General features: G+C 37.7%; 1 protein-coding gene across 3 annotated transcripts in view; it reads right to left on the bottom strand.

Annotated features, from left to right (window-relative positions):
- Positions 1–1124: 1124 nt before the first annotated feature.
- Positions 1125–18832, bottom strand: part of NLGN1 (neuroligin 1) — a 306533-nt gene continuing 288825 nt past the window's right edge. For all 3 annotated transcript variants that reach the window (XM_030954221.1, XM_030954218.1, XM_030954219.1), the window contains 3 exons: positions 10398–10610; positions 4723–5512; positions 1125–3747 (listed from right to left, as the gene is read on the bottom strand). In XM_030954221.1, coding sequence (XP_030810081.1) covers positions 2925–3747; positions 4723–5512; positions 10398–10610 — 1826 coding nt within the window. In that variant the 3' untranslated portion in view covers positions 1125–2924. The remainder of the gene's footprint in view (positions 3748–4722; positions 5513–10397; positions 10611–18832) is intronic.

Below are 18832 nucleotides of genomic sequence, written 5' to 3'. Positions count from 1 at the left end.
AGTGACAAAATTTGTGTTGTTGCCTTCATCTTTCACATTTTAAATACTCTTGGCTGACAGAAATAAAGTGTAGTGTCATGCTTGGTTTACCTAAATCATTTATTTTGTAACTAATAAAAGTAAACAATTACCAGATACTATATATATAGAGATATATAGATATATGGCCACAAAGAAACTATAGTAGAAAGTTATTTTGGTTTTGATAAAGTTAAGAAAAGCACATAAAATCATATTTCATTAATATCTTGTTTTATGGCCATCAATATTTTTGTATATTTTTTTTGTTTTGTTTCATCAACATAGCAAAATACAATCTTCTTATTAAACAATAATTATCAGATGGCAGACAATTCTTTTTATTGGTTTACATTGGCAGGTCACAGTCTAAAAGCACAACCACATCAGGCAGAAATTGCACACAGACCGCCCTGGATTTTGAAGACTATTTTTTATGCTTCTACAAAAAGACCTTAATTTAAAACTGGGGACTGTAATAAGCACTAAGTACATGAGTGGTGTTTTTTTGGTTTTTGGGTTTTTTTTTGTTTGGTTTTTGTTTGTTTGTTTGTTTGTTTTTTGTTTTTTGTTTTTTGTTTTTGTTTTTGTTGTTGTTAAATAGGGATGTAAAATAACTGAAATTGCAGTATTTATTTTGGTTTCAGCTTTATTTTTAATGTCTATGCTTGATGTCAGCAAACAGACTTTAAACTTCTCAGCAATCTTTTATAATAAAAGTTCAGACATCCAATAAAACCCACTGATTTTTTTTTCCCATCATGGAATACTACAGATTTATTTCAATTTGTCTTGTTCCTCGCCTTTTTTTCTGGTGTCAATATTGCATTTTTAATTGATTCCTGAAATCTGGAGGAGATTTATGTGTGATGACAGTCACAATGTCAATATTTCTGTAAGAAATAGCTGTGATGGGGCTGGCCTATAAATATGCAGTTTTATTAATTGTAGAAGGCACCCTCACGTCTTCAAAAACCAGACTGGTCTTAAGATATTACTCTTTATTTGAGACAGTTACCATTACTTCATTAAAAAATGACAAAACAGCAATAAACATTTTAGCTCTTTAATGAGCAAAGATCAGGTCTCTTAACATTGGAATAATATTCGTTATCCAGATTATCTTTATTTCACTCGGTGACCAGTAATATGGCCAAGAAATACAAAGTAATTTTCCATCAAGTAGTATACAATTTTTGTGTGTAATAAGCTTTCATTCTTGAAAAAGAGTAACTGAAAAGAAATGTTTCTGTTACTGCAGTTAGTTTGTCAGAGAAAGTTCTTCGCATTATCTTACAAACTATCAAAATTGCTAGTAATTTGAAAAAATGTAAAAAAAAATCACATAACTTTAGTCTAATAGAAATATAGTACAGGTAAGAGAGAAAGTATTTATCAGGGATGTGCTCTTAAGTCCATCTCAATTATTTCTTTTATATAAATGTACATCTGATTACATATACAAACGTTTTGAAAGGACCATGGTATAGAATTACTGGAAAGCAACAGGGGAATGAAAAATTTCTTGTGATTTTAGAACATTCACTTCAAATCACACAAACATATGTAGTATCCAGATTTTTAAATTTCCAGCTGTTGGCTCTCTCCCCGTTCTCATATATCCTCTTTTTCTACACTCTTGCCATCTGGTCTAGATAATTAATTGGAATGACAAAGCTAATGTATAGCAAAAAGGGAATTAACATTATATTAAAGTATTATAAGTAAACTTTGTAACATGCAACATGAGTTGAAACAATAAACTGAAAGGTGTAATCAGAGTGGTAATATTGGGGCAATTTTAAATGGCAAAATGTCATTGCAATTAAATTTTTGGACACACATTATCTCATCAATTTGAACAAAATACTCTGTAACTAAATCACAGCAAATTATAAATCCTTCATCAAAGGAGATTCCATTAAAGTTATAGTTATTTCAAAGTCAGAAATTATTTAGGTGGAAAGGAAAAAGAACATTAATAGTATACATTTTTTTGTCTGGGATTCATATCAGTGAGGGTCCACCACTGTATACCTAGAATGCCATAAATACCTTTAAGAACTGTTGCAATCCCTTCTTTTTTGGAAGCTACCATGAAATATTTTACTGTAATTACTTTTGCCCCTTTAGAAAACTTCTTTAGGTTGTGCCAATTGATGGAGAAAGCTTCTATTAAAAACTCCAATGGGATGAGAAGAATTTTAATTACGGCTTAATCAGCAGCACAGCCACCAAGCATATAAATTATCATGCACATCGTGCTAAAAATATCCAGTTTCCTTTATTCCCACAACTTTTATACTGACAGCACTTATGTGATAATGTTGTACCTGCCAGGCTGTAAAACTTCTCTGACTGGCAGATTTCAGCATGAGCCCCTTTCTAAGGCCTTAACAGCATTGGTGCTTTGTGTACTTATTCAAATATGTAAATATGGTCTACACAAGAAAACAGGTCCAAATAAAAATTGGTGAAAATTATCTGACATTCCATTAGTGTGTCCCTTGTGCATATTTATAGGTTTTTAAAATTTTCAGTCATAGTTCTTTCCTGTTTGTGTTGCACATGCCTAATTCCATTATGTAACTTAAATCTTCAAAAAATTAATACTTGAATGTGAATGAAAAAGTATCATTCAGGACAACTGCTTCAAGCAATTGCAAACAGTTGGGTTTTTTGTTTTTTGTTTCTTTTTTTCTTTTGTTTTGTTTGTTTCTTAAGTTCATTTGATATATGTACAATTCATTTTTTTCAAAACCCCAAATGTTCTTGATATGTATATTCACATAATATTCCTCCATATTTAAATAGTAAGAGTCTTGTAGGTTGAAAGCCAAGTAATCTTCAGTAATATCACCTACTTCAATCCATCAAAAAATAAAAGTTTGTTTTGTCTTGTCTGGCTATACCCTGGTTGTTGAGTGTGAATGGGGGTGGGGATGAGGATGGGGCAGAGTGTTGTTCTGTCCTCCAGTAAATGTGTTGAATGTGTGTAGGGGCTGAATCCCTGGTATAGTGTTGGGGATCATTGTGATGGTGTTGGGTGTCATTAAGGGGATATCATCAGGAGACCTTCTCATAGCTAGCGTGTAGTCTGGGGGACAGGCGGTCCTAAGAACCACCTCATGTGGATGGATGGACTCACATTCATGATCCAAGTCAGTGTGCTTCATTTGGAGGGACATTATCTCCTCTTCTTGTGCATGGGTGAGATCATTGGTAGTGGTACGTTGTGGGCTACATCTCCTGTGGACATCATGTCTCCTCTTGTCCTTTTTGTAGTACAATGCTGCAAAGGCCAAAATGTTCAGGAACAGCAAAGATGCGCCAACTGCAATAGTAACGCTCAACTCTGTTGAGTAGTCCCTTTGATCCACTGAAAATGGGCTTGGCTGCTGTTTGGGATCGTCTTGTTTGGCTGTAGGAAAGGCTGAAGTAACTGAAACAGAATTTTTCCTTGTGGGTCTGAAAGTATTATCAGTCGATGGCACTTTAGTTGTGGTAGAGGTATACTGTGAAATGTCGTTAAGATTGTGCAGATGAGGTACCAGTTCCAACCAAAGGTTCACTTTATTGGCCCTATAGTGTTCTTTAACTCGTGGTTTTAATCCAATGTGAAGATACAGTTGGTCTTTCTGAGAATATCTGGTCCATGCTACTTCTTCAAAACGATTTGGTTTTGTGTGGATGAATTTTGTGTCTTGCGGCACTGGTTGATTTGGGTCACTGAAAGAAAAAGATATCTCCAATGTTACAAAGCATTTCAAATGGAATTGTAAAATTAACATAATTAAGATTTTATACTAAACGTTTAAGACTGCCTTTGGACGGAGCAGAGTGCTATTCCCTAAAATTAGAGGCCTTAATAATATTGATTAGAAACAGCATTATGCAAAAGAACCCTTCTTTTACACAGACTTCAGCAACTTCCCTGGTTCTCAAAAATATTGGTGTCTCACAGTGAAATCTTTTGCTGCTGAGGGAAGATTGCCTGGGGTGTGGTGATGTGGCCAAATGTCTGTGAGACACTAGAGAGAACATAAGATTTTTTTCTTGTTTTTAGCAGCATAAAGTTCATACAGCTCTGCATTTCTGTTCCTGTGAATCATCTGTGGCCTTCCAGAGGGGAAGGATCATGGCAGAGCACAACTCAATGCAATATATAGTCAAAAATAAGTAGTCAAATGTAACAAAGGTTTTCGAACTCCAGTGAAAAAAAAACTAATGAAATTGGCAAAACTTTCCAAGTTTAAAGCCACATATTTTATGGTCAGAAGTGAGAATTTAAGACAAAATGTGCTACTAAAATAAACGGTATTATATTTAAAGCAATATTTATGTAATTTTCTGTCTCATGGAATGAAAGTATCAGTGGTAGGGTAAAGGCAGGTACTAATGTAGCTGGTTTTAACTCTACACAGATGTTAAATGCTTAGTTTTACACTTTTCCAGAGTTTCCTTAATTAGTTTTGTGTATATTTTCAAATTTCCTTGCAGAAAATCTGCAAAGATATTTTCCCCTCTTTTTCCTAAAACATGTATGTGAGTCAAGGGACATTACAGTAAAAACAAATATCCAGCTCAATTCTTAATCTCTTATTCATCCTACAAGTACAGAGGAATTCCCAAGGGAGATAACAAATGGAAAGCACCATTCTATCCAAAGTTTGCCTACAAGACCATTCATTATCTGGTACTCACCCAGTCTTTGCAAAGTTTGTCCAGTACGTCATCACCACTGCACTTAGCATGACATCATTTTTGGAGAAATTACAAGGAAATAACTCAGTAGGACCAATCATGGGGATTCCTAGTACGTAAGGAACCTCATCTCCATGGGCTGCATCTGCCCATGCAGGTACCTGATCTGTCTGGCAATGATGGTAGAAGGCATAGAAGTACGTAGGCGATCCAAAATTCGAGTGAAGATCTGCTGTGGCCACTGCTGGTGCAACCCACTGGTGATCAGTGAACAAAGCCAGCAGCGTTTTCCTTCTGGTCTCAGGGTTGTGCCGGTCTGCCCAGTCTGTGTACATAAATTTAATTGTTTCTCTCAATATATCTTTGCCTTCGGGGTATCCGTATAAGTTATCGACGAAATTAGAAACCGCAAAGTCAAAATCACTGGCTGATATGCCATCTTCGCTATCCACAATGTTTTCAACAAACTTCAGCCCTTCCCCTTGGTTAACTCCCAGCATGATGTCATAGTTGAGGAACTCTCCCTGCTCCATCAGGATCTGAGGGTCGTCTGGTATCACGTCGCCGTCGATCACTGGTCCAAAGGCTATGTGGTATCTTGCTGGTTGGATGTCCTGGTCCACAAGTTCTCTGTAAGGCTTCTTCTGTAGACATTCCACCAGTTCTACAGTGTCTGACATGTTGCAACCAACTTTTGTAGCCAACATCCTGGCATATTTTGCAGGCTGAAAGCTAACTGCCCAGCTGGAGAGAGCTGTTCCACTTTGAGCTATTGCTCTTTGAAAAAGTCCTGTGGGGAGAAATATTTGAAAACTACTGAAGCGACCTTGAAACAGCCACAGACTTTGAAAGATTCAAAGGAGTTCTTTGAAACAATAGAAAACTTTAACAGAAGAGATACCTGAATCTTAATAGTGCTTAAATATAAGGGGTGGTGAGATCTGACTGCTGTTGTACCTACAGGTAATGTGCAAAAATAAATGCAGTATGTGCTAAGGCAAATGATTCTCCCTCAATATACTCCAGATTTTCAAAAGAAACTCAGGAAAAAAAGGAGTGGCATTACCTTATGTAGGACAACACTATAAAAATTTATAAATAAATTTTTAAAATTAAGTATAGGTTGGAGTAAAAAGCATCAAGTCTCTGAAATGGGTTAAAGTTTTTGGTATTGTTCAAGCCATCACCAGCATGCATGCATAGAACTACGTGTGAAATTAATCTATTGCACTTTTTAATGTTTTCTTTGGAATTGAACTTGGTTTGAAAGGTGCAGTGCTTTAAATTGTGTATCACTGCAAAAGTTTATATTCTGGAGTAATAGATGAGAAGGTACCAGACAGCTGTTAAATTTATAAGTGTCTAAGTCAAAATCTTTTCTTGTAAGGAGGTTTTTAAAGGCAGGTTTATATTGATCACATTTACATAAAAAGGGAAATGATGTATTTTACACTGTTTAGCTTTGTAATTCAGATATTTAAACATATGTTCAGGTATTCAGTTAAGGGAGAGAGAATGATCTGGCACTGCATATAAACCTGCAGTAAATCCCTAAGCCTTCAGTGCATTTAGCTTGAATTTATGCTGATTTAATTATCACTCTGGACCAGGAATTCTACCCATTGAAATAACAAAATGCATTAAAATTTATGTTTTCCTCTCCCTTCTGTAAGGATTTTTAAAACATGTCCTGGATGATAGCCTCACCCTCTTGTAGTCAGTGAATTAATGCAATTATTTTGCTATTGGCTTTAATGTAATCAGAACTCCATCCTTGCTTTGATACTTCTTGTGCTTACTTTGTGTTTTTCCACTCCATTTGAGGAGGGTACTTTGGGTTCTGAAAGAGATAAGTCTGAACCTTGTGTAAAATATTGCTCAGAAATTATATTTAGGTAATTTATGTTGTATTTAATAGGTATTTAGACAATGTTTAGGTAATGGTGGCCTTTCTGCTGTTTTGTAAGGAGTTTGGGTTTTTTTCATTTGCACATAAGTTCATTTCAGTATCATAACTTTTGCACAAACTACTGGAAAATATTTTATACTGGACCCTACCTCCTATAGGTCACTCTGGGTAATACAAAATGGTCTATAGTGTTCAAAAGTTTGGTTAATTTAAGATATATGGGTCAAAATTTTGTTTTGCTTGTGCTGCTGGGCACCTGGAGTCATTCCACCATCTCTGGTGGAGTCACTTAGGGACTGAAAGTGACACCTGGTCTCAGTTCCACCAGGAATCTTTGCTCCAGTGCTTGATGAATAGCTGGATGCTCCCACCAGAAGAACTGGAGCCAGGGCTGTCAGCTTACCTCAGAAATTTATTCCAATTATGCACAAGATGGCTTTTGTGTTGATAAGCAACGTATTTCTATTGATAAAAGAACCTCCCTAGCCTCTAAATCAAATCAGAAATGCTTTTACAGCTTCTATCGCAGCACCAGACCCTGTACACTCAAAAATAAGTTGGAATCTGTTGCTGACAGGAAATATTTTACAAGCTTCTCAGGAATTTTAAATCATTCAATGATGTAAGTCATTGTATTAGGTCCCAATAAAAAAAATTCTTCAAATTATGTAGGTATAGAGACTGAAATGTATAAACTCAGGTCCCTTCTTAAACTTATGAGAAGTCATATCCAAGATAATATTTTCTTGCAAGATATGAGTAAAAATAAGAATGAACTTGAGCTATAAACAGCTAAAAATATATTTGCATGTTTATAAGGTCAGATATTGAGCTAGTATAAATCAGCTAAAAGTCAGTAGAATTACCACAGAGGATCCAGGCATTGTAATAAATGTAAGTAAATGACAAAGCTGAATTTTCACTAAGATGTATTTCATGATAATTCATAATGTGCGTGGGTTTTTGCATATTGTGTAAATCTAACTTTATTGCTTTATTAAATATGTCTGAACAAGGACAGAAAGTGTAAGCTATGTGTAAGAAAATGCTGATACAAACACTGTGGCTTACTAAGTGCTACATAAACATCAGATGCTGGATTAAGTAAAAGTGGTCAAGTCCTTTGGCCATAAAACCATCTGAGGAAATGAAACCGAACATCCCTCCTTGTCCTGAAGAATGCTGACAGAGCTATTCCTCCACTCAAACCAATTGGTGAGAAATGAACAGTATGAAAAATGATTTTCATTCTGTCACAGAATTCGTGGCAGAAATTTGTACCTCACAGGATGGAGAACTACATTTTTGTCTGATAATGTGTATTATTCTTCTTATTATTATTGCTTATGGGCTTCAGACTGATGGAAAGATGATTTAAATGTTCAATGGGCACAGTGCTTTGTGACCCTTATTCATTGTCTCACCACAGTAAATAATAATAATTTGCATATATTCATCTGTATTTTGAGAGCACTTTGTGAAGATGGGTGCTGCTCTGCCCACTTGCAGGTGGGAGGCTGTGAACAGCTCCACCTTGAAACAGGCTGAATTCTTCCTCTCAGCTGCCAAGGGAACCTTTCAGAGGGAGATGACAGAAGCAAAGAGAGCTTCTGAAATTATATCTTTTGAAAGAGATTGATTGATAATCATAGAATCCCAGAATGGTTTGGGTTGGAAGGGACCTTGAAGCTCACCCAGTTCCACCCCTGCCATGGGCAGGGACACCTTCCACTACCCCAGGTTGCTCCAAGCCCCATCCAAACTGGTCCTGGTCAGTTCCAGGGATGGGGCAGCCTCAGCTTCTCTGGGCACCCTGTGCCAGGGCCTCACCATCCTCAAAGGGAAGAATTTCTTCATAATATCTGATCTAACCCTGCCCTCTGTCAGTTTGAAGTTCTTCCCCCTTGTCCTATCACTGCATGCTTTTGTAAAAAGTCCTTCTCCACCTCTCATATGTAAATGTGAAACAACAGGAAACAAAAAGGGGGTTTGGAAATGTTAAGAAATAACTACTTATTTGAACCTGACCAATTTATATTTTCTTTTTTCTTTTTTCTTTTTTTTATGGCATATTTAACCACCTCCAAATGAAACATAACAACATGGGAGTGTGGTGAGTTGCTCTGTTTAATCCAAATTTCATCAAAGCATGAGTTTGCTTCTAAAAGAAATCCTCAAAAATTTACTTGTACTGAACCTTCTTCAGACCCGTCTAAAATGCCCTAATCTGCTGTGTTGGCATCAAAGTGCCTCAGTTTTCTCCAAACAAATTCTGGTCTGGTCCTGGCAGAATTCTGTGTGTTGGGTTTTGACAGGGTATCATTTGCTGGTAAGAGGCAACACACGACTGTGTAAATATTGTCAATGTGGCATTTTGCATTGATGTCATGTTACACCAAGAAGATTGATTTTAACACAAAGTAAAGAGTTAGGGGAAGATAAACCAGGTGTCCTCATTCACCCTGGAGTTAATCCTTAATGAGAAACTTGGTTTTTAGAGCTCTGATGAAAGATTGTGCATTGACACCCTCAGGTCACAGTGCAGTGAGGTAATGCTTACATCTTGATTTTACTAGCATCTTCTTTTAAATATCTCCTGTGTAAGTTCAGGTAGTTATGGAAGAAAAAAAAGATTACACTAAAAATCAAATTGTAAAAATAGACTTAAATTTAGACCATAGTCTTATTTTCCACTTGACTGTTCTTGTAGAAGTTATATTTTTCTCTCATTTAAAAAAGCATAATGGCATGGTCTAAAGAATGTCTCACTTCTATTGACCTCAGTGGTCTTTGTAACATGACTTTGGGGAAATGCAGCTCTTTTAATGTCAGCAGAATTATGTTTTTATGACCAGCCAATTAGTCCCCCATGGAGATACAGCAATATAAATTAGTGGAGGATTATATGCACAGGACACAGTGTGGTGTCCCTGATAAAACTAATACAGATAAAAATATGTGAAAACGGTTAGACAAAAGTAACATGATCAATGAGCAATAGCCATGCAAATGAGAGACACTGTGTGAAACTGTGGTGCAAAAATCATAAAGAATAAGTTAGGTGCCTCAAACAGTATGATTTTAATTCCCTGCCACCTCCCTCAACTAGAGAGAAAAGGTGTTAGTTATGGAATAGGAAAAAACATATAGAAGGAAGTCCATTTGCAACTTGGATGCTTTGACAATTTTGGATCATGCATGCAAAACGTTCAACCATTCTTTTATTAGATGACAGCAAGTGAAGTCCATGCAGTTTCAGACAAAAGATTTCTGAACTAGTTATTGTTTCCTTCGCACAAAATAATAGTTTTAAGCAATTCAGCTGTTAGCCTGAAAAGAGAAACTCTGTCATTTTAGTTTTCTTTAAATTCTGCTCCTCAGGAGAAACTAAACATGCCTTTCACAACTGTCTGAATATAGATGACCTCATCTACTGTGAGCATGACTGACTGATTTTCCAAAAAAGACACCCTTAGGTAGGAAAGAAAAGAGATAAAAATGATGCACCAAGAAAATGCCATTCAGAAGTCTGCTATGAAGTGTTTCTACAAAGCTCCATAGGAAAAAGAAGAAAGCGACCCAAAATTTAAACATGCACAGAAGAGCTGAGGGAGAAGGAGGCTTGTACAGCCTTTAAAAAGTTTCTTAATACTGAGCTGAACTCAACAGTTCATAGAAACAAAGAGAATATACAGAACATCACATAGTACTAATGGTGGTGGCATGCAGACACCAAAATTGTCAAAATTTGCAACCTGTATAATACCTTTGGTTGAATTGCTCCAACGGTTACCTTCAGAATAATGGGATAAAGTCAACAGATTGACGCACGAACCGCCTGCCCCAGATCCAAAAACAGTTATTCTTAATGGGTCACCACCAAAGAACCCAATATTTTCACTAGTCCATCGCAAAGCTTGAATTAGATCAAGGAGGCCATAGTTTCCTTTTGCTGCTTGGTCCCCAGTGCTCAGAAATCCTGTCAAAGTAAATGAAAAGAGAAGGGGTTAGCAAGGGTTCTTCTGAGTGATCCTGTTAAAATCTTCCAAGATTTTAGAAGTATATGCTATTAAATATTGTACAACTACCTACTTTTCCATAGTCCCAGGGAAAAATGTGTAATTTTGCACTTCTCCTGAAATAAAATATAGTTGATATCCACTCTTTTGGCCATGATAAATATGTGTAGCAAAGATACATCCCAGGCAAAACACTCATCTAAATCTGAACAGGTCACAGCTTATTACTCCCAAGGACTTTTTGTTGATTTTACTGAGTTTAAGAGTAAAAGTTTAGGAAACAGATAAGATGCAATTGTTCTGTACATTATTTGATCAAGTCTGTGTTGCTTTTGATCAAGTCTGGGTTGCTTTTCTGTACTTGGATGCAGCTTTGCATGTGCTTGAGATGCAATGAATCCACTTCCCCGAAGACTGTTTGGTCCTGCCCAGGCAACTCATTGTCATTTGCTTTTTTCTCCACCCAAAATGCAGCTTATGTCACAGGACAGGCCAGGCTGAACAATGGGAGCAGCTCTCAGGTCCCTGAGCTCCATCCCATAGCCATTAACCTGAGTTAATTGAACATTCATTAAATGGAGGAAGTCAATGTTTCCATGATCCCTTAAAACCAAAAAGGTAGGAGCTTGGGGGTAATCTGGAGAGCACTGCAACTGCTCCCTTTTATCCCTGGAGGAAAACTGTTGGAATGTGTCAGCTGCTTGAACAACTGGTCCACACTTTACTCCCAGCAGTCCCTTCACATTTAGCATTGCTGTTACTCTTGTCATTAGAGCCTACTGACTCTAAAAGAGGTACAGTAAAAACTCTGAAGAAAGTCTCTGTTGATAAAAGACATCGTTTTTGGACCCCATTTGTTGACATTTTGAATTTTCTCAGCTTAATAAACAAATGTTTAAATACTACCAGCATTATGAAGTAGTCCATACCTCAATTTGCATATCAAACTGATTTGATGCTCACTAAATCGTGTAACTGCTTTTCAGTACATGCTTTGTAGAGAAAAGCAACGATTACAACAATTATTTCCACATTAATTAGATATCAGTGGGTCTTCTAGTCTCGTCAAAGTTCTACTGATTCAACTCTCTTGAGTGCAGACAGCCTACTCAAAGGTTTTACAGTAGTTTTGCAGACAAATGGCTCTCAAAGGAGTCCTACTCTTTCATTATGACAATAAAAGCAGCTTTTAAGATGCTAAGAAGACACGTGTGTATATTTATCTGTATAGCAGGGATTTAACAAGAATACAGATAGGTACATGTGTGTGCCTATATTAATGGATATAATGAATGTGTCATTTTTTACTTTATTATTGCTCTGATTTGCCTTCAAATGGCAAGCTTGCATTTGATGTTCTGCTCTATGTATAGAGACATTTCTACTGGCAGCCCTTCTTTGCTGTACATGGCACTGGAAGCTCGTTGGCCTCCCTGCCTCAGCAGCTGAGCTCTGCTCCATTTAGGGTGAGCAGCTTTGTTTATGTAGGTCACAATCCTGATTTTTGTAACCACAGAGAGGGAAGAGGAACATGGCATAAGGTGCCAGGCCAGCAATTCTCCCACTTCCAGACCTAATGTACCAAGTCTAATAGACACACTTCATTCATTGTATCTGTACTGAATTGTTACTCTACGCTAGACTTTAAAATAACCACTCTTCTACAACTGAACCTGCCATGTTTGTTACCTAACTGCATAAAAAGCAAAGTAACACCTCTATCATAGAAGAAAATACCCCTTGATATTCAGGAAAAGCCTAGAAAAGGAAGACATAGTTATAAATTAAAATGTAGGAATTTATGGGAACTACAGGATCCTGTGGCTGTACCCGCTGGGAAAGCTTTCCCCTTTCTTTGCATAAGTTGTGGAAATTCAGTGAGAAATCAGTTCATCACATTATGCACATAAGTGCCTGCACTGATTCAGGGGATTAGAGGGACTGGCAGTCCCTAGCACAGGCAGCAATGAGAAGAGAGCAGTTACAGCCGTTACCAAAACTGTGACATAAACACACAGTCCCTCTTTGCTTTTTTGCTTTCTCTGGCTTTCAGATTCCTTGAGCCTGGTCAGGATCTGCTCTCAGCAGAGCTGCAGCATTGCTTCCAAGAGATCCAGGAGATTTCTCAGAATTATTCCAAGGCATTTATTAGGAAATTAGATGGTGGGGTTACAGCTGAGCTACACTGATCGCTCTGAACACAAATGCGAACAATCAAACTTTCTGAAAAAGTTGTTTTCTTTACTCTGTATGATATGCAACAAAGTAGAAACCATAAGTCTTTGCCTGGAAAAGCAACAGATTAAAATTACAGACAAAGCCTTAGGGCAAACCCCTGGTGTCAAATCATATCAAGTCTCATAGCTGGATAGGGAAATAGGTAATCCTTGGGAGACTATAAATATACTGCTTTTAAAGAATCTTCATGAATCTCCTGCTAAAAGTAGATGTCAGGAATCTTGCATTCAGTTCAGGGAATGTGCCAGGAGGGGGAGCTTTCAGTTTAATAAAAAAAAAAAAAAAAAGGGAAAGAAGGCAGTGTTAGTAATATTCTCCTCATTCATCTATATTAAACAAATTATGACTTGTGTCCAGCGCAACAGCTCTGATGCAAAAGAAATATCTCACACCTCCTCAGCAAGAACCACACTGGCTGATTTCCATATCTGCACAAGATGGATGATGATTGATGTTGACTTTCATGACGTGAAACATTTCTATCTCATTTTTCAGAGCCATAAGAAGCCTGTTAATATCACCACCTGTTCATGCCTTTTTTTTCTTGTATGCAGTGGTATCAGCATAGCTTGGGAGCATTCAGAATGTCATGAAATCAGAGATGGGACTGATAAAACAGATAAGGTTTTTCTTTACAGTTTGTGGGGTTTCTTTCTTCTTTTTCTAGTGAGGAGTGCCTCAGTACAGATAAATGCATGGAACTAAAGACCTGGAGGGAAGTGCTTTAACACCAGCATCATCCCCAGCCTGTTGGTCTGTGGGTGCAGGTACTTATTCCTATTTATCACAGAGATAAAGCAGAGATTGGAACAATAGGTTTTGTCTTTATCCCAAGAGGAGCTTTCAGTGTGTAATGGATATAGATACCAGACATTTTGGTGCAGTCCTATGACACAACCATTACACCCTCTAGTTATTAAGCTTCCAATTTTGAGTCACTGAGGGAAACCTGCTCTTGCTGAAAAGGTCTTGTGTGTCTGAAAGCTTCTCTGTTTTTAAACTGCATCAGCTAGTCTATTAAAATATATTATCTCTTTCTACACATTCTGTCTTATTATTATCTTTGGATTGTCATCTCACCAAGAACACTGCTATCATATTCTGCCACCTTTTGCTCTTGTAAAAAGAGGGAAGTAAATTATTCCTTATTTCAGTTATTCCGGGAAGACATTTGCAAAAAACTTAGTTTTGCATTATTCTCTAAAAAGGTCAGATTGAGCTAATTTTGTTCCATAATTAAGTCCTTCTACTGGAAATATTCCAATCATCAGCTGAACAATTGCTATTTTATATTCTGAACGGAGAGGTTATCTCTTCTTTTATCTCCTCCAGAGGAGCAGACTCTAATAGAATTATGGAAGTGAGTATGTGGTCTTTTGTGAGTATAAGAAAGAGATTTATTAAGCTCATTTGGACAATTTCTCTGTTACATGTCTGTTAGACAAATATGCAGAGGGCCACAACCAGGCCCTCTATTTTGTATTAAGATAAATTTTAATGCTTTATAGGCTTACCTGCCTGGGTAATTATTTCTGCTTGCCATTCAGATGAATCTTTTTCTAATATGATTCCAGCATTTTTGAAGAATAAATAAAATAATGGACATGGGAAACTTAAAATATTAACTGGAAACCTTAGGTAGTTTGAATTATTTTAAGCTCTGGCCTGATTTGAAGATTCAAATTAATGCAGAGAGGGAGGCCAAGACAAATTTTTTCCTAATGTAAGGGACTGCTACAACCCAGTGAAGCAGTGAGAGACCAGGCCCAGGCTGGTGGGTATGAAAGTGCCATTTCACATCACAGGAGACCCAAACCATCCCTCTAATGAGTTCTGTCCCTGTGAGTGTTTGATGACCCAGAGACCTTCGTGGCTGGATGGAAGTAAGGGGCAGAATGTCTTGCTGGGCACACACACACACAAATATCTGCCTCTGAGAAAATATGCAACAACAAATGCTACTCTAAAAATGAAGCACAAGAGCATATCGAAACTGGTCTGACATGTGTAAAGGGCTTTTTCCAAGAGTTGTGTCTCTGAGAGCAGTAACACTTCAGACTTTAATATTACCCACCTGTTTAGGCAAGTGTTATAATAATTTAGCTAGGTTTCCAGTTACAATTCCCTGTGCAGTCAAATGCCAGCTTTAATTTTGTTAAAAGCAAATGTTAGATTGCACAAGTATAAATGCACCAATGCATAGTGGAAGAATACAGAGCAGTTTTTGAGGAGAGAATTTGTATTCCCTCTGGATTCATTGCTTAGGACTTTAATTCAACGCCTTCTATTAATATTGAATGGCAATTGCCATGTACTGAAATTTTCCACTGCCCTTTAAACTGTACCTGCTCAGATAGGAATGTGAGCACGATAAGCAAATTTTAAGAGAGATGGTTAAACTTAAAGAGCACATTTGTTTTCATCTTAGCCATCTCTTAGAATTCACATCAGCTAAGTAATCTGAATGATTTACATGGGCAGCAGCGCTGTGAGCATTAATGTGCATATGATATTCATGAAGCAGAGGATACTGCTCCTTGCTTTGCTGACCAGCACTTCCTAATTTTAATGGCTTATTTTAGTCATGGATAGGGGATAAGGTGGCTAAAAGGACTAGGAACTCCCATAAGAAAAATGTAGGAGAATATGAACTATTCAGTGCATGAAGAATATTCCTCTACAGACATCTGCAGTGTACCTCTGCTTGAGAATCAGACAAGCCAGTATTCTGAAAGTGCTGCTCAAGCAGGTGTTTTGTATGAAATCCATTTCATATACAGAAAAGTGATTGCAGCATTAGCAAAGTTCTTGTCTGTTTCTGTAGCTTTCTGCCACATACATATTAGTAATGAGATTAATGATTTCAGAAATGCAAGATTTTAGCTAAACTCCATGAAATGTGTGTGGTACCATGGTGCATCATGATGCACCCTTTCCTGGCTGTTTCAGACACAAGAATCACAGAATCACGGAATCATTTAGGTTGGAAAGGATCTTTAAGACCACTAACTCAGCGCTGCCAAGCCAGCCATTAAACCATGTCCCCAAGGGTCACATCTACACCTCTTTTAAATCCCTCCAAGGATGGTGAGTTCCTTGGTCAGTGCTGCTGCCCCAGCAGTCAGCCTTTAGAAACTCCCACCCATTCCACAAAAGTAAACAATTTACAGGGTTGAATCAGTAAATACACAAGCTTGCCAATATATCATTTGGCATTTTGTAAGTACGCAAGGAAGAAAGTGTGTGATGCTCCATGAACTCTGATGTGCTGTTTCAGCATCGGTCTACTGTTGCAATTTTAAACACTCCTCCCAGGGTACTAAATCCTTTGAATTAATATTAGTGAAGTCACTGGGGCCTACAAAAGGAGTGGATATCTGAAGAAATTCTTGCCTTTGAGGGCGGTGAGGGGCTGGCACAGGTTACCCAGAGAGGCTGTGGCTGCCCCATCCCTGGAATTGCCCAAGGCCAGGCTGGAAGGGACTTGGAGCAACCTGGGATAGTGGAAGGTTTCCCTGCCCATGACAGGGAGCTGGATTGGATAATCTTTAAGGTCTAACACAACCCATTCTATGATTCTACACTTCTAAGCATCCTGGAAATGTTGAAACACATTATAAATCCATCATTCTTTGAAGGCTGTGAGAAGAGGGTGACTCTGCCTTTAAGTTTCAGTAAAGGGATGATAGAAGTCTGAGAGTGCTTTGAAAAATCTGTATCTGCCTCTCCTTCCCATTGTCAATGCTTATATCCCACTCTGCCTTTTCTGTCATGTCAGGACAGTTGTGGGGAGGCTCTCAAATTCTGGGTATTTCTGTGGGCATGATATTGATATTTCAGCCTTGTCCTGTGACCATCCCATGGCTGCACAGGGGGTTGAGGTGTGGGGCAGGCTTTGACAGAGGGAGCAGGGGTCCCAGGGGCTCTCTGCCTGCCAGCCCTGCTCCAAGCACAGCTCAGCCACAGGGGACATCAGCTCAACAGTCACTTAGTCCTGATGATCTTTACTGAAGTCAAAGGAAAATCTGATAACAATCTCAGAGACACTTTGAGAGCTCTATAAGCAATGGGGCCAGTCCATGAGCTGAGATCTTTAATACAGATTTCTGGTTATGCTGTAAAAGCAAAAAGGAAAGGGAGGAGGTGAGGCCAGTCTCAGAAATACAGCTGCAGATACTAATTCTACAAGATTTTAAGTGATAAGTGCTGACACATACTAGAAAGGAGAAGTGAGCCTTAAGAGCTGATGAATGACGTTATGGCATGGGTGGACACAAGAAGCAGCTGGAGCACCTTTGGTTTGAATGTGTCCTTTTCTTTGAAAAATACAAGAAAAAAGATGGGGTTTGCTACAGAAAATAGCAATATCTATAAATATTCTTATTTTGGAAAAAAACCCCAAGAAATTCTACTGCTATCAAAGAGCATCTGCTTAAATGCCTTCCACAAGGTAAAAATCAAAGTTACTAGTACATGGCTGGGTCATGCTCTAGGACAACTCAAGTTTTGGTTAAAAGTATTTATAAATTACATAAAAAGTCTTCACAGGAAATGAACATTATATTACTAAGTAATTCACTAGCAATGCTCTTATAAAATCTGAGAACTTTTACAAAAATATAAATAACATCATCCCTGAAAGACAGCCTGGACAAACCACAGTCTTACAGGATAATGTGTGGAATATCAAAAATCAAACATGGACTACTGATCCTTTCAAAATATTCAGGCAAAGCCCAAATGAAAAGGAAAGGCTACGTGAGAGAACAGAAAAGTCCACAGCCAAATCCAACACTTGACTGTCCTACTTGGCAGAAGAAAGCAATGCCCCGAGGGAGAGATTTTTATCTTCACCAGGATTGAGTGCACAGCTGTTCCAGTCCTGCTTACTTCAAGTAGTGCAATATGCAAAGTGAAGCAGCCCACAGCTCATTGCACCAAAAATCTGCCCTCTCCTATGGTCTCTCAGCGCCCCCATTTCCAGTAGCAAGCTCAGAATGCATTTCAGCCATTGGGATATGCTGGCCTTTCATGAAATATTCCATAACTTTTCACTTTAGATGATAGAGCTCAAGGCAGCAGCTACAAACCCAGAAGAGATTTTATAGAGAGTTAACAAATATCAATGTTCTTAATGTGCAAGGTTTTTAAAGATGAGAACTGACCCCATGAAACTCTGCTTTCCATTTTCATTCAAGATTTGGGCAAAATGAGTTCTTTATTTTAAGATAGCCCATATGGGACTTGAAGATCTTTCTACCCAAAATATCTGAGAAATCTTTTCTGTGTAATAAGCTGTGTAATATGTGCAGCTACTTAGAACTGCATGCAGATCACATCCTTTAGGTAATATATTTTAATTGATTATTACATGCCAGAGAACATTTTTTCTGACTTGAGCCTGGAAATCATCTTTACTTTATAATGGTCACTCTGGCTCCATATTATTGCTTTTTTCCCCCAATAATACCATGCAGTTTCTCAGAATTTTGACTGTGTGGTAATTGAGAGAAAGGATGGGTTTAATTTCACTAGAAGGGAAAATTCATACTTTAGAGGGACAGCACCATAATTTTTGATTTTTCTTCCCAGGATTGAGATTTGCAATGAGGGTCCAATCAATGCTAATATATATTCCATGAGCTGATGAAAAGGAAGTTAGAAATCTTCATGTAAAACTGCATATGCAAATCACTAGTTAGAAGCCTAGCAGCTATTTGGAAGTGCAGTCTTTCAATCAGAACTCAGAAATTATGGTGCTAATTTACTGTGAACTCAAATCTCCTCATTTGAAAATAAATAGAAAAGATTAACCATTGGACCAATTTATGAAGAACTCCAGTATGTCATTGCTTGCATTCTTAAATCACAACCAGAGGCCTTTGGAACGTGTGACTGTTGAGATAAGAGTCAATTCAGTAAAGTTTTATGAACAGTAGAATAC

The sequence above is a fragment of the Camarhynchus parvulus genome, chromosome 9, assembly GCF_901933205.1.
Source record: "Camarhynchus parvulus chromosome 9, STF_HiC, whole genome shotgun sequence".
Classification (NCBI taxonomy): domain Eukaryota; kingdom Metazoa; phylum Chordata; class Aves; order Passeriformes; family Thraupidae; genus Camarhynchus; species Camarhynchus parvulus.
The sequence above is the reverse complement of the archived record's forward strand: the minus strand, read 5'-3'. Positions and strand labels throughout refer to the sequence as shown.